This window comes from Alexandromys fortis, unplaced genomic scaffold, assembly GCF_014885135.2.
Source record: "Alexandromys fortis isolate MF-2015 unplaced genomic scaffold, M_Fortis_MF-2015_v1.1 scaffold_35, whole genome shotgun sequence".
NCBI lineage: Eukaryota > Metazoa > Chordata > Mammalia > Rodentia > Cricetidae > Alexandromys > Alexandromys fortis.
The window spans coordinates 9,779,238-9,795,341 of NW_026067913.1; the positions used below are offsets into that span (position 1 = coordinate 9,779,238).

Below are 16,104 nucleotides of genomic sequence, written 5' to 3' on the forward strand. Positions count from 1 at the left end.
TTGTGTGAAATGGGATTATTTCTTTAATAAGGTCAGGTGCAAATGAGTAGTCCTTTGTTTAGAGACTTGACCGTAGTTCTAAAGAGGACTTACTTGGTCAATGAGTGGCAATTTACCTACCACTACTTGACCTTTATTCTTTTTTAAATTTCCTGGAAATAACTAGGAAAGCCTCTTAGTACCCAAAGAGATTGGAACTTTGAGCAAGTAGTTTCTGTATAAAAGCAAAAAGGACATTGCAGTGTTTCTAAAATTCCTCTATTCAACAGCTATCATGTTCATTTTTTTTGAAACTTAAGAGCGTGCATGTAAAAACACTGCCTTTATTTTTAATTCATTTGCTCAAGTTTTAATGATTTTTAAATAGGAAGATTTTTAGATTGAAATGAAAGTCTTGAACATACTCCAGAATCTTATATTATGAAACCACTGCTTCTAAAGGAAGCTTATAAGTCTTGTTCTAACACTGTTATTTAATTAGATGATATAGTTTAATTTTATGTTCTTCACAATTAAAAGTACTAGCTGGTATGTCATTATTTGCCTTTTTCTCGTGGAGATATATGGCATTTTAAGAATATTCACTTATTTTCTTCAACTTTAAAAATATGATTTTTGGACTTATTAGGATCACAAAATGTAATTAATATCTGAATGTTGATATTTACAGACAAGGCATAAAGTGTTATTTTCATAAAGTGAAGCTATTTAAAAATTTATGCTATGGTTAATAGGTTTGTATAATTTTGCTTTGGTGATCAGAATTACCATAATGGAATGTCATGGTTTTGTGGTTTCACATTGTTTGGAATCAACTTTTTTGTGCATGCTTGTATTTTCTTTTAGGAAAAAAAAGGTTCCCATAATTGATTCAACTTCATTTCTTGGTATCCCCCCTAGATTTTTTAAAACAGGATTAATATGTAGAAGATTATCCTGCCTCTTCCCTTTTGCTATTACTTATTTCTTATAAGCAATATCAAATCATCTGTTATTTACCAGGCAAGTTCCAGGATGTTTTTGTACACATATGCATCCACCAACCTGTTCTTTGCACCGCCTTAGTTTACTTTTGCTTTCTAGATTCGAGGTTATCTTGCAAGTAATTTTCATTTTGGTTTGTTGTTGTTGTTTTTTTTTTAATTAGTTTATTTATTTATTTTGCTTTTTCACTCTACTCTTTACTGCTGTACTTACAGCCATTTACAGCTTCATTCTTGCTGCACAGACTTAGAAAATTGGTCCTTATAATTAGTTTTTTTTCCTGTGTAAGGTTTTGTGCCACTTAAGTCTCAAGGGTTTTTTTGTTTTTGTTTTTAATAAAATCTCTGGCTGTAAAACATACTACTTTTAGGTTGTGCTAATTTGACCTAGTGTAAGTAATAGACAACAGGAACTATTAGTGTCATTAAGATGACTGTATGAGATGGTCTTGAGGTGTGAGCCCATAACTACAGCCAGTCTGAGACAGGAGGATCATGAGTCTGGACTAGTTGGTGTATGTTCTAAGACCCTGTCCTCAAACAAAAGAGAGAAATTCACATGACTCAGGCCATGTTACTGTGTTCACATTATTCAGTAAATGAACAGGATTCTTGATACAGCTTAGTTTTCAGGAAACCTTTGTGATTAGAGTATATTAAAAATTCGTTTTCTCTTAAGAAAATATTTAAAAACTGCTACAATCCAAGATTTGACAATACTAATCATAAAGATACTAATCTTCAGTAAGTTAGTTTCAAGTACCAGAATTTAGCAAAATCTTTTCACATACCAACTACTTTTGATGGTATAACAAAGGCATAACAATTGTAGAAGAGAACTGAGGTACAGGAGCTCTTTGAATTTCTTCTCTCTGCTCTTCTAACAAGAGCTCTTGTTAGGCTTGCTTTACACATCAATCTAGAGGTGCAGGAAGGCCTTTCCATGATTACGGGAGGCCTAGGGAGCGTTTGAGAACCTGAGAAACAGCATATGCTTAGTTAACACAATTTACAACTAAAATCTTATTATTCGGTATACTTTATTTAAAAACTAAGTGTTTGGGTATAATTTTTATTTAAGAGGACTCTAAAATAGTCTGTAACTGTTATATTTAGTAATAATAAGATTGCCTTAAAACTAAATGAATGAAAACCCTCAATTAGTAAAATAGCTCTAAGAAAAGCATTTTTATACTGTCTTTTTAAGATTTCTCTAGTTTATTATGAGTAGACTTTCCCCACCAGGCATAAGTATTTACTTAAATATTGCTGAAAACACACACAAGAAAGAGTACCAAGTATAAAGCAATGTGTGTTTTAACTTCTTTGTGCTTGTCACTGTTTTACCCTCAAAAAAATTCAGCTCAAATCAAGACTTCGGTGGAATTTGAACTTTCTTATTTGTTTTATTTTTATTCTGTTATTTTGCTAATCTTTAGTTCAGTGGAAAAAGGTAATGAAATGTTGAAGTGTTGGGAGGGGGTGGAGACAGAGGTGGCGTTCTTTGAATGCTTTGTGTGAATTACTTGAGACATTGTATTTGGGAACTATGTGTATTACATTGGATTAGAATGTCTTTCTATCATACAGTTATCCTGTGCATGCAGAATTAGCGTGACAGGAATGCATGACTAATTTCATCAATGAAATGGCACTGACATTATAGCTTGCATTTTATTATGAATTTGCATGCAATTCATTTGTTTGCTTATATGATGCTGGCTGAATACTTATTAACATTTTTCTAAAGATGCAGTGATCTATTTTTTAATATTAGATTTCTAATGTTAGTCCAGTGATGAAAGACTATTCCTCACATTTGTGACACAAAAATGAAGTATTGTTTACCTGTGGATGATATTAAATGCTTAGGAACTTAAGGACATTTAGTTGAGTTGGGAACTACAAACTGAGACTGCACCTTTAAAGTGTCTTGAGTATATGCCATTACAATATCTTTATTATGATGATGTAAAGCTTTAACAGTTTACTGCCAACAGCTTGCATTGCCAACTGCTGATTTTTTTTCTTTTAATAATATGCTGCATGTAGATAAAGATGACCTCTCCCCAACTGCTGAGGTTTGGGATGTAGACCAGGTACTAATAAGTAAACTGAAGGAACAGTACAAGAAGGAACGAAAGGGGAAGAAAGGGGTGAAGAGTAAGTGCAGATTATGACTATTATCAATTTTGTATGCTGATATTAAGAAAAAGATTTTTTGATGAAATTTTATTTTTTGTGTCATAAAGGGAGCAACTAACTTTAAACTTTGTCTGTTGTATAATTAAAATTTAGGTCAAATAGAAACGTACTTTAAATATGTAACATAAAGTTGAAAAGATTTTCAAAATTTAAAGCTTTATCAAATTAAAAGGAATATTGTCATTGGTATTCAAAATAATTGAAATTTGCTCAGAAGGGAGTACAAATAGTATTTTCCACACATAGATATTTAAAGGTATTTCTAACCCATAACCAGCGTTTGTTTGGGGAACCTTAAGCACAGTGGGTAGGAAATGACTTCCCCTGGCTTTTACTTTTTGGTTATAATCCAGTGATAATTACTGGCCACATGTTTTTTTTTTCCCACGTATTTTCTTGAATATACTACTCAGCAAAGGCCAGTGGTGCATAAAGTGGTGTGCTAATGAGGATTATTCGGTGCAGAGTTGGCTGTTTTTGAGTGCTGTTGTCACTGTAGAACCTCTCAGAGAAGTAACTTTATATTTTGTGAATCACACTTCAGAGCCCCCAGGGAGAATCCTCATACTGGTGATACTGAAAGGAGACTTAGAATTTGTTTTGAAAAATTTTCATTTTGGATTGGCTGTAGACTTCTAGTCGAACTTTTATTTCTTTTACTGTATCAGGAGTATTCACTGCTCTTGCAGGGGACCTGGTTCGGTACCCACATACAGGGCATCTACCAGCCAGCTACCGATTGAATCCCAGAGGGTTTGGTCCCCATTTCTGGCCTTAGCGGTACTGCTTCCACATATATACAAACATTCATGCATGCAGGAGAAATATCCATACACATAAAAATAAATAAATCTTGCCAGGCACAGTGACACATACTTTAATCCCAGCACTCACAAGGCAAAGTGGAGGCAGGCAGATCTCTCTGAGTTCAAGGCCTTCCTGATCTACCTGGGGAGCTCCAGGCCAGCCAAGATTGCATAGTGAAAACCTGTCTCAAATAAATAAAATAAAAACTAAAAAGAATAAAGTAATAAGAGTGTCAGCGAAAAAATAGTACATAACAGAGATTGAGACATAAAGACATTCTCCCTGTTCCCTTTTCTGGTGACAGACATGCTAGTTTATAAAATGGCAGGCCTATCAGAAACCACTTTTTCTTCGATAATGGAGTTCTTGAGTACTTTAATTTATTGTGGAGTTAACTAGAATTTTGAGAATTTCACCTGTTAGTTCCTCCCTCCTCCTTTTTTCCTCACTTCCCTCTCTCCAAATCTTTATGCTTGCTAGGCAAGCCAAGCACTTTATACTAAGTAACCTGCCAGTTTTCTTCTATAACTTTGTGCTAGCTTGTGTTAGTGCATGTGAATAAAAGGACAAGCGATTTTTAGGACAATTCAGACTGTGTTATGAATTACACAGCATTAAGAGGGGCTGTGTTGAGTTTTAGCATCATTTACCTCTAATGCGTGCATGTTGAGTATGAAAGCACTATTGCATGGTTGACTTCAGTTTACTCTCCTTTAATCCTAGTCTACAAGAGCTAGTTCCAGGACAGCCAGAGCTACCCTGTCTTTTAAAAAAAAAACACACACAAAAAACTAATAATTAAATAAATGAAATAGCTTATTTAAAAAACCTAGAGGTTATTTTAATTTAATATAGCAGGTTATTTTAATTTAATATAGAAGTATCCCCCCACTTTTTTTTTTTACTGGCAAACGTATTTTCTAACCTTTCTTTCCTTTCTTCTTCTCTCCCTCCCACTATGTAGACCAGGCTAGCCTCAAATTCACAGAGATTTTCTTGCCTCTGCTTCTTGAGTGTATGTGCCTGTAATTCTAACATTTAGAAGCCCCAAGCAAGACCATTTTAAATTCAAGGCCAGCCTTGGCTATAGACCAACTTAGCTACGTATATAGTGAGACTTTTTTATTTGTTTTGTTTAAAGGTTTTAAATATAAAGACAAAGTGAAATTTAACCATTACTGCTTGTCAGAAATTAACTGCATTTAAAATATTTGCATGTAACCATGTTTTCCTAAAATTTTGAAATAATTTTATGTATAAGTTTCTTATATTTTCCAACAAGAATATCTGTCATATGTGTTTTATTAGTTTTTTGTTTTGCTGATATTTAGACATTATATAATTTAGACATAAAGTTGAGATTTTACAAGAGGTATTTTAACATAGACTTAATTTAAGTATGAGGATTTAAGAGAAAGGGAGGTGCCCAGAAATAAAGGAGGATGTGCCCAAGAGGTTGGTTGTAGGCCTCCCTTATGTGAGTTTTGTTTTGAGGCAAGGCCTCAATCTAGCCCAGGCTGCCATCGAACTTGTTTTTCTTTTGCCTCTGTATTCTTCAGTCTAGTGCTAAGATTATACATGTGTGCCACCACCCCCAGCTAGAGTGAAACTTTATGGGAAGTGAACTTTGGTTTTTGACCATGTTGAGCACTGAACCTTAGGTTTTACATATGGAAATGCTTACTGCTGAGCTACATCCTTAGCCCTTAAAGTTTCTTAGTTTCTAAAATCTAAATTTTTGGTGTTTGAACAATATTTCATTTTCGTGCATTTAGCCTGGTCTATTAGTTAAACTTTAAAGTTGTTTCTGATTTTTAAATATTTATGTAAACATCAGCTTTTAAGATTATCTATGTAAGGGGACATAGGAATTAGGCTTACAACAGAGGGTGTCTTAGGAAATTAATAGAAATTACTTACCCATTTCCTTCATGGAATTATAAATTAAAAACCAATAAATTGAGAATTCAGTAGGAATCTTTCTTGTAGATGAAATTTAAGGAAAAACAGTAGTGTCCTAGCTAGAGGATATTTCAGGAGCCCAGTGAATACCCAGTGCTGCAGATTGTAGGTCTGTTTAAATATACACACGTATGTAGATACTTGCTGGTCAGCTTTCCATCGTGTGACAACACACATAAAATTCACAGTTTCAGAAAAGAACGAGGGATAGTGGCGTATACATGAGAATGAGAAAAACACTTTTTTATTCGTTTTAAAAATCTCAATTCCACCAGACAGTGGTGGCACATGCTTTTAATCCCAGCACTTGAGAGACAAGAGGCAGGCAGATCTCTATGAGTTCAAGGCCAACCTGGCCTAGAGACAGGACAGACTCCAAAGCTACAAGCGAAACTCTATGTTGAAAAACTAAAACAAGCAAGCAAGCAAACAAATAAATAAAAACCTCAATTTCAGCCTGACAGTGGTTGCCATGCCTTTAATACCAGCATTCCAGAAACAGAGGCAGGTGGACCTCCAATTTCCAAAACATCCAGGGCTATACAGTGAAACCCTGTCTACAAAACAAAACAAAAAAGGAAAAAAAAATATAAAAGGGCTGAAGAGATGGCTAAGTGGTTGAGAGCACTTCCAGATTTCTTCCAGAGTCCTGAGTTCAATTCCCAGCAACCATATGGTGACATACAACCATCTGTAATGATACGTGGCGTGGTGGCATCTTCTGGCCTGCAGGCATACATGAAGACAGAAAATTATACATAGTGAATAAGTAAATCTTTTTTTAAAATTCTTAATTTTAAGAATTTTTCTAGCTTTTGACATTCTCCGTTTTTTTATTTTTATTTATTTATTTTGCTGCATGCATTAGCTCAGTAAAGCTGTGTAAATTGATCATGATTAAACATCACATAGTTTGTAGCATTTGAAGTGTTTTATGCTTGCTTATTTCACATCCAAAATCTGGAAACTTTATTTAGAATATAAAAATCTCTTAAAGATTTCCTTTGTTCTTTGTCTTTAAACGGAAGAGTGAAACTTCATTATTATTCCCCTTTAATATGAGAGTAATTCTTGCTGTCCTTATTCTTACAGCCACTTGTTATTCTTGTGCCACGTAAAATTTGTGTTGAATTGAGAACTGAGAATGTAATTCTGTTGGTGGAGCCTTGAGTTCTGTCCCCAGTACCACATAAAGCATAGTGTGGTAGTGCATGTTTGTATTCCCAGCTTTCGGGGGCAGGGAGACAAGATAGAAGTTCAGTGGCATAGAACGTTTAATGAGGCCAGCCTGGGCTCTATGAGACCCGCCTCAGATTTTTTGCATCTTGAGACTCTACATCTGTTTGCAATCTTGGTTATTTAATAGAACAACTTGTTTTACTTTTTCTAGTTAATCTCATGTATAGTAATATTAGAAATAAATTCAGGCTTGCAAAGAAAGAGATCACAACCATTGCCAGTTAAGTATCTGGACAAGCCAGCTTTACTCTTGGTCGAGAAGGCGTTCTGAAGAACAGAACTCATCAAGACAGAAAGTATACTTGGTTTTTATTCCAGTGCTAGTGGCAACTGTATCTTTTCCCAGTCAGCTGGGCTCCAGGTGGGGTCTTACTTAATTGACTAGGCTTTTAAGAACTGAGGCATAGTAAATGAAGTGGGGAAGGGGTTAGCCTCTTTAATTGGAGAATATAGCAGAGCCTTTAAATAAGATTAGAGGATTAGATTATATAAATTAATATAAATTCAATTATAAATTAAGAATATATTAATTATAAATTAGAATATTTGCATAAAAGTCTTGCAAGGTGGGGGCAATAAGATGATTTTTAAAGATTCTCTGCTTTGTAGAGCAAAGACTATGGTCTCTGGTTATGAAATCTGCTTTCATTTTTTGACAGCTTTTGAGAAACTAGTATTAGAGCAGAGAAGTTTCATCTTCTAAACTTGGCACTGTGCTACTCAAAGACTAATGTTTAAGTATGTAAAAATAATATTAATTATGTAATATTGAATCCTAAATTTAAGCAGTGACTTGAATATTTATCTCTGTTCACTTCTGTATCTCCAAGTCTACTTGTTTAGGAAATTATTTTTATACATTTTCTAACACAATAAAGCTTTAAATTTTTTGTTATTATCTATCAAACAATTATTTATAAGTTTATATTAGTGGAACTAGTTTTTAAGGTACACAGACACATAATAAGAGTTTATAGGGACAATCAATAAAATATTTGCAGAGGAAATAGATTTAGTTAGAAAAATGCATAGAATTTGAATAGGCCAATTACACTGTATGTACGTGTTGCATACATGCATGTGTGAATTTGAGGGGTCAGATATGATCAAATTTAGCAGCATGTAGTGTGTGTGTGTGTGTGTGAGAGAGAGAGAGAGAGAGAGAGAGAGAGAGAGAGAGAGAATGAATTGGAGAGAACAGATATATATGGCTGAATTAGGTTTGTGCCTGTTTAGTAAGGAGGTTGCTTGTTTGGTTCCTAGTTGCCCGGCTAGCTTAGACCGGAAATAATCACACAGAAACTGTATTAATTAAATCACTGCTTGGTCCATTACCTCTAGCTTCTTATTGGCTAACTCTTACATATTAATTTAACCCATCTCCATTAATCTTTGTATCACCACGAGGTTGTGACCTACCAACAAAGTTTCATCATGTCTATCACCAGAGGTGGATCCATGGCGTCTCTCTGACTCGGCCTTCTTTTTCCTAGCCATTTCGTCCTTCCCCCCATCTAAGTTCTGTCCTATCAACAGGCCAAGGCAGTTTTTTTATTCATTAACCAATAAATGCAACACATAGAGACCTCCTACACCATGCCTGTGTGTGTTCTCTGTGCATGTGTGCGTATGAATTGGAGAGGGCAAATATAACCACATCTGTGTGTGTGTGTGTGTGTGTGTGTGTGTGTGTGTGTGTGTGTGTGTTTAAGAACTGGAGAGGGTAGATACGGCCAAATATAGCACAGAGAGAGAAGGGAGTGGGTGGGTGGGTGGGATTGGAGGTGACCAAATATAGCAATATGCAGAGCAGAATAATTTTGTTGCACATTATGGAAAGTTAAGGGATTTATATGAAATATGTACAAGATTAAGTAGACAGTTTTAGCAATCTTGGTACAAGAAGTCGTTAAGTGCCACTTGGCACTGCTGAACAAGGAGGCAGTAGAGTAATTGTGATAATTTGGGAGCCGTAATTTAAGGGGTAGTATTCAAATTTGATAGGAAGCAAATGTGACTTGAAAATTTAAAGAAAATTGAGTCTACTACAATAAACCATAAAGATGAGAGGCTTGATTAGCAGTTAAAAGTTGAAAAAAGATTAATATAAAAAAATTTAAAGGAAAATTCTTTTGTAAAAAATAACTGATTTTCCTCTTATTGTATAAATTGTAGGATTATCAAGATTTACTTGCAGAATTTTAGCTACTGAAACTAAATTAATAGTGGTATTAATCATACAAATCAGAAAGTTTTGAAGAAGAGTTATGTATGAGAAAGAATATTTTTGTTTTCTTTGACATTGAATTTAGCTGGTTGGATATTTAGTCAACTTTTATTTTTTTTGTTAGAGAATTTATACAAGGTAGTTATGGCACACACCTTTAATCCCAGCACTTGGAAGGCAGAGGCAGGGGATCTCTGTGAGTTCAAGGCCAGCCTGGTCTACAAAGGTGTTCCAGGACAGGCTCCAAAAGCTACACAGAGAAAGCTTGTCTCAGGGAGTGTGTGTGTGTGAGAATTTATGATTGCTTTACTGGCAGAGGAAAAAATGCTCAGGTGATCCTGAGTTTCTCCTTTATAGTTCTTTTGGAAAATTCAAAGGATAGTGTTTATTACACACAATGGAAAAACTGAGTTTTGTGACCAGTTTTAGTTAGGAATTACTATAAAATGATGTGCAAAATTTTTCTTATTTACATTACATCTTGGCATTCAGTTGCTTCTCATTCTCATTATTTTCTCATATACAGATAAATGACATTTCATGTAGACTGATGCTCAAATACCTGCCAGGGATTTTAATCACAGAGAATCTTAATTTAGTTATTAGTTCATTAGTGTTCATGCTAGTGAATATGAAGTCATGATGTTTAACCTTGGATATATTCTAATTGCTTTTATCTTATGCTGATTATTTAAAATGCTTTTTTTTCTAAATTGATTTTCTGACGTTTTGTTTTATTTCTTGAGACAGGGTTTCTCTGTGTAACAATACTGACTATTCTGGAACTCAGTTTGTAGACCAGGCTGACCTGGAACTCATAGAGATCCGCCTTCCTCTGTCTCCAGAGTACTGGGGTCAAAGGTGTCTGCCACCACAGCCCGGCATGTCACCTGACTTACTTAAACAAAGGCTTTCATACTATATGGCTCAAAATAACTAATTCTGCTATTTCTAAATTTATAGTTAAAGAATAGCTGCTGAAGCTTTTGGGCTCTGACTTTTGTCTGAATTATCTGGGCAGTAGTTGAAATTAAACTTTAAATTTAAGGCCTATGACAGTGCTGACGTCTGTCATTACAAGATATTTAAAAAAACTTCTGGAGAACTCCATTTCCAAATTTGGAAAAGGGAAGTTTTGAGGTAAACAATTCTAAGAAACAAATTTAACAAATTGGGTTGAATTGTCAGTGACAAATTTTTATTAATATGATGGGAAAATATCCAAAAAACAGCAGGGAAAGTTAATTGTTTGTTGCACCCTTATAAAAGTCATTTTGTATGTATTTCTTTGACTTTTTAAGAACAGTTAATTTGAAAGGCCCATGTTTTGTTTTATGCACTAATAAACATTAGTTTTAAATACCAATAATTTCCATTGTTGTTATAGCATTTTTCTGTGGCTGAGTTTATAGATTCCAAGTTGAATAATAAAAGTTTTCCTTCTTTCTCCTCCTCTACAATATGTTTCAAATACAGTGTTTATGTTCTATCCAGTGTTCCACAAAGAGCCACAAAATAGTGACTCTTCAACATAATTAAAAGTTTTCAGAGTATTTTGGAAAATGGTATATAAAATGATAGCTCTAATAACTTGGAGTTTTTATTAGTCTGTTTTGTTAGTAAATTGCTTTACTAAGGCTGCCAGCAGTCAAGCGGTAGTTATTAAGTGCACCTCTACTGCTGACGTTAATTTACAGGGGTCAACAGGACAAAACTCTGCGACATGATCGCTGATCTGGGAGATGATGAGCTGCCCCACATCCCTTCAGGAGTCATTAATCAGTCTAGGTCAGCCTCTCCTAGAATGACTGATCATGAAGGTGCAAGAGCAGAGGAAGGTACAGCATTTAGCTATCATGTTTGTTTGTATTGCTGAGTTCCTTAACTCCATATACAAATATGCCATTGTGTAAAATGCTAAATATCATCCCACATGATCATTAGAGGCCTTGGGCAAGCTCAGGGATGAAATATGGCTTCCAGTTCTTTATATTTGTTTTTGTTTTCATGTTAGATGTAGCTGTTTCCATTGTAGGTCAGTTCATTGTGCCTTCCTTAAATCTAATTATAGCTTAAAAATCTAGTATTAGGAAAAGAACAATTTCTAAAACTAAACTTTAAATAATATAGGTGAGGGGAAGCTAATTCTTAGTAGTGTGGTTTAAATGTAACAACTGTTAATAACCACCACTTAATAGAAGTGCTAGACAGTGTGTTGGGGATCTTACATATTATTCCTAAAAATAAATGTAACCGTTAATCATTCTAGAATAAGGAACATCATTCTGTAACTTTGTGTCTAGGATTCATGGCCTAGTAATAAGTTTTCTAAAATCCGTCTAAACCAGAAGTACATAGAAAGTGAAAATACTAAAGTATTTTGAAACTGATTTTACATAAAAATACATGGATTTAATTGACTAATTTATAATTCTGGGTGAAGATATACTTCTAAATAACCTCAGTTTTTAAACCAAATTACTTTAATATGATGTATATGTGATAACATTAACAATTTTACTTAGATTTATTTTATTTATGCTTACACTTCTTGCTCTATAAAGGGATTTGTGTGCCCATCTCAAATTTTTATATACAGTTTGTTCTAATTTCTTACTAGATATTTTCTTTACAGTAAAACTGAACAATTTTTCCTCAATTTATGACTTCTTACCTTTTTTCTTTAATTCATATTAAATTTTAAGGAAAGATTTTAAAAGATCTCTCAATAAAACTAATACAAAAAATAATGATTTTTTTTCTGTATTCATTTTCTATGTTCACTGAGCTTTTTACTTTTACTATTTTCTAAACTAGAGATACCAGCTCTAATATTTTTATTTTTGTCTTTGGGATCTTCTTTTCCCAAGTATTGTAGTACAGTTTACTAACATTTTAGACTGTAAAATTTGCAGTTTAAAGCAAAGTCAAATTAGTTATACGAACCCTTTTTAATGTTTCACACCATTTTAGGGGGAAAGCCCATAGGTTGATTCTACATAAAAGGTGATTTGGAGCTTTCTCTGTGTGTTTGTCAAGTGTTATGACTGTGTTTTTTGTTTTTAAAGAAAGTAAGTCACTAGTCGCTTTCATAGTTGTGTGAGAAGGTGAATGGGCACCTTGAACTTCATTACATTTTAAAAGAGGGGCTCTTCCTAAAATTTGTCATTTAGAGATTGGAAAATTGCAATCTGGTTTATTTTTATGACAATTTTCATTTTGGTGCTTTTGGAAAAAACATTTTGTGTCACATTTTCATTTATAAAGAACAAATACTTGTTTTCTAGTGTCCTAACTTTTAAAAACTGTTGCTACTACAGACAAGATTATATTTCATATTTACACTGGCATGATTAGAATCAGTCATTGGCCACTATGTTGTTTAGGTTTGATAAAGTTGTAAGAAAGGGCCCGGGTTGTATCTCAGCATCACAGTACTTGTCTAACCATGTGCCAGGACCTGGGTACAGCCCTGCAAAACACATGCAGAGGCACACTGGAAGAAAAAGGAAGAGTTGATGCTACAAAGTTTCCTTGTTCACGCTGTCTATCAAAAGAATTTATTACAGGACTTTTAAAAAGGACCATCTTAAAAAAAATACTATTTTATAGGCTCTAAGATTCTCACAAAAGACAATTCTGCTAATAAAAATTTCTGTCATTAAGATAAAGTTTATGCCGTTGGTTCTAGCACTTGGGAGGTAGAGGCAGGAGGATCTTTGTGAGTTAGAAGCTATCCTGGTCTACATAGCAAGTTCCAGGATGGTCAGGTCTATATAGAAAGACCCTATTTAAAAACTCATTTAATAATTTTATTTTAAATTGTTGATTATATTTTTATGCTGTGTTATTGCTGTGGGTAATTTTTATTAACTTAAAATAATATGCAAAATATATATTAATTCTTCCAGCAGAGATATAAGAGCAAAAAATTAAAGATTTACTGTGATTACTGTATGCTCCAGTGATGGGTGATAGGGAAAGCAGAAATAATAGCTTAAAAGATTTTGCGTATATACATACGTGAATAAATATTAAAAGTAATATAGCTTGCTAGATGTAAACACATGTGTTTCTATAGAGAAAAAGGCACATAGATATAGCTTCTGTGATTAACTTTAGAAATGAGTATAGTATTTTTTGAAAAATAAGCCAGAAAAAGAGAATGGGCCACTTCTCTTTTTATTCCTGGAAGTTGGTTAATGGTTGATCAGAAATAATCCCACAAAAAGTATTTGTAACGAAATGAGTTGATTGGTGATGGTAAAGCTATTTTATTGGACTTTTAAATTTGTGTTAATAATTATTTGTATAATTGCTACTGGAAGGAATTGTAGAATTTTATCTTAAATTGTTTAAAAACAAATTATGAACTTAAATTTTTAGACTGGTAAAAATTATAAAGTAAAATTTACTTGCTGACTTTCTTGTGATTTTTAAACTATTAATCTTATAGTTCTTAGCTGCTTTTTGCATTATCAGTAACTATGTACTAACATTGATAGCGATCAGAACTATGTATTGTTCAGATTCAAGTACAACCATTGAATGATGGCTTGGTAATCATAGTAACTTGTAATCATTTTTTAATGTGTGGTATACTTACCAGCTCACATACACATTGTATATATTTTATGAAGGGTTTTTAAATTAGAGTAGTTGCTGAATTACACCTTTGTTTAAGGGATCACTTGAATCAAATTACACGGAATAAAATAAAATTCTAAATTAAAAATGAATTTTACTTTGGTAATAGTATATATCAATTGTATGAGTTATTTTCAGTATTATTAGTGAATCAGTATTAGTGTATTCCAGTATGCCTGTTTCCTGTAGTGTATTAAATACATGCCATTTCGTAAGAATTTTCCATAATTTATTAGCCTGAGTTTTTTAATAATTTTTAAAAATTAGTTCATAATTTTAAATATTTAGGTTCTTTTGTAATTAGTGTTTCCTTTTTGCCATCTTAATGCTACTATTTTGATTGCAAAGCACATGCTTAAAATTATCTTGGATGGTTGCTTACACTTTAACCTATCTAGTTTAGTTATTCAAATGATTGCACTTTCATTCCAACTGCCTTGTCAGTGTAGAAAGCTGTACGCACGAGACACAGGCGAGGCAGCTCAGTGAAGTGATACGATCCTTTCAGTTTTTATTGATACTCACTCAGCCATCTGATTGGAAACCTAAAGTCTGAAGTTAACGTAAATTAGTTTTTAACTTTAGCAACATCATAATATATAAAAGAGGGCATTAAAATGAAGCCATAGGGAAGTTTTAAAATTGGAAGGCATTTCTTTTAGGATACTATCATCAACTACTATCTTTACTAGATCATCTTGGTACTAATTGAAAGGCTGTGTCTCAGAGTGTCTGGAAGTATCATATCCAAGTGCTCCTTCACTTCTTTAGAAAGCAAAGGGACTTCATAGTAACTTATGCACTTTAAATAAATCTACTTTGGGGTTGGTAGACATCTGTTCCCTATAAGTGACTGAAATCTGATGATTTAATCAAAAATTGTCCCGTTAAAATTTACAGAGGTAGTAAGGGATCTAAATAGACAAAATGTTTATGTTCTGCCTCCACTCTGGGTTGATGTGCAGTGTTTATTCAGTCTGGAAGATAATCATTACCTTGTTGTTTTAGCATATTTATTTCTACTCAGTAGTAGGATTTTCTTTTTGTGTGTGGAAGTGGGAAGTAGAATTCATAATATTGCTGAATTTTGTGACTGTTTCGTGCTTAAATTCCCCACAATATTGTATTGTACTGTATGATTTTTCAGCATTTAAGAAGCGGTTTTGTTCTTTATAGCTGAACCAATAACGTTTCCATCTGGAGGAGGCAAGTCATTTATTATGGGTTCTGATGATGTTTTGTTAAGTGTACTGGGCCTTGGAGACCTTGCAGACTTGACGGTAACAAATGATGCAGACTATAGTTATGATGTAAGTGCAGTTTTATTTTTAATTTTTTAATGATTTAATAGAAGGCTCCTTATTCTTTGGAATCATTTATAACAGAGAATTAATGTCAAGGTGCATGGAAAAGATAAGTTTAAGTGTGCAGATGTGTTGATTTGAAATAACGTGTAATTTTGCTTTAAAATTTTTTCTTTGTGGTGTTTAAATCTTTCTTAGTAATTTTGGTGGATTAGGTAGGAGTTTAGGGTTATTACCTTAAAATACTGGTTTTTAATACTTAATTTGCTCATTGATAAATACATCTTGAGTAGTTAACTTATTTACTGAGTTGAAGCCATATTTTATGCTAACAAATAGACACTAGAGAAATTAGGTTTTTCCATCAGGATTAATCTTGAAAGCCATGTTTTGTTTTTTTGAAAGCTCTTTTTTGTCAGTCACAACCAAGTTAGTTTGTATCATTTCCTGAATGTTTAGCTTCTCTTGAGGGCTAGAAAAAGGAGATGGGAAGAATTGTGTTAGTATTAGACTAGCATTGATTAAATATTTTCCAAGCATAAACACTCATTAGAGAGTTAACTATATTTTAGATATTTTTGCATTTTACCTTAGTTTTTTCAGCAAAATTTTCAGCAAAAACATTTTAAAAATTAGACTTAAGGTAGGATGTTTTTTTTTTAAAGATAACTGCCTTGGTGGGGTGGATTATTCTTACTAATAATTTTAAAGCATATTTGCAACTAAATTG

At 33.4% G+C, this 16,104-nt stretch overlaps 1 protein-coding gene across 4 annotated transcripts in view; it reads left to right on the forward strand.

Annotated features, from left to right (window-relative positions):
• Strn3 (striatin 3) overlaps positions 1 to 16,104 on the forward strand; it is a 72,830-nt gene that overhangs the window by 43,631 nt on the left and 13,095 nt on the right. The window contains exons 8-10 of one of the 4 annotated variants that reach the window (XM_050138833.1): positions 3,036 to 3,146; positions 11,121 to 11,261; positions 15,247 to 15,380. In XM_050138833.1, the coding sequence (XP_049994790.1) occupies positions 3,036 to 3,146; positions 11,121 to 11,261; positions 15,247 to 15,380 (386 nt within the window). The remainder of the gene's footprint in view (positions 1 to 3,035; positions 3,147 to 11,120; positions 11,262 to 15,246; positions 15,381 to 16,104) is intronic. The other 3 variants (XM_050138834.1, XM_050138835.1, XM_050138836.1) reach the window with 3 other exon arrangements.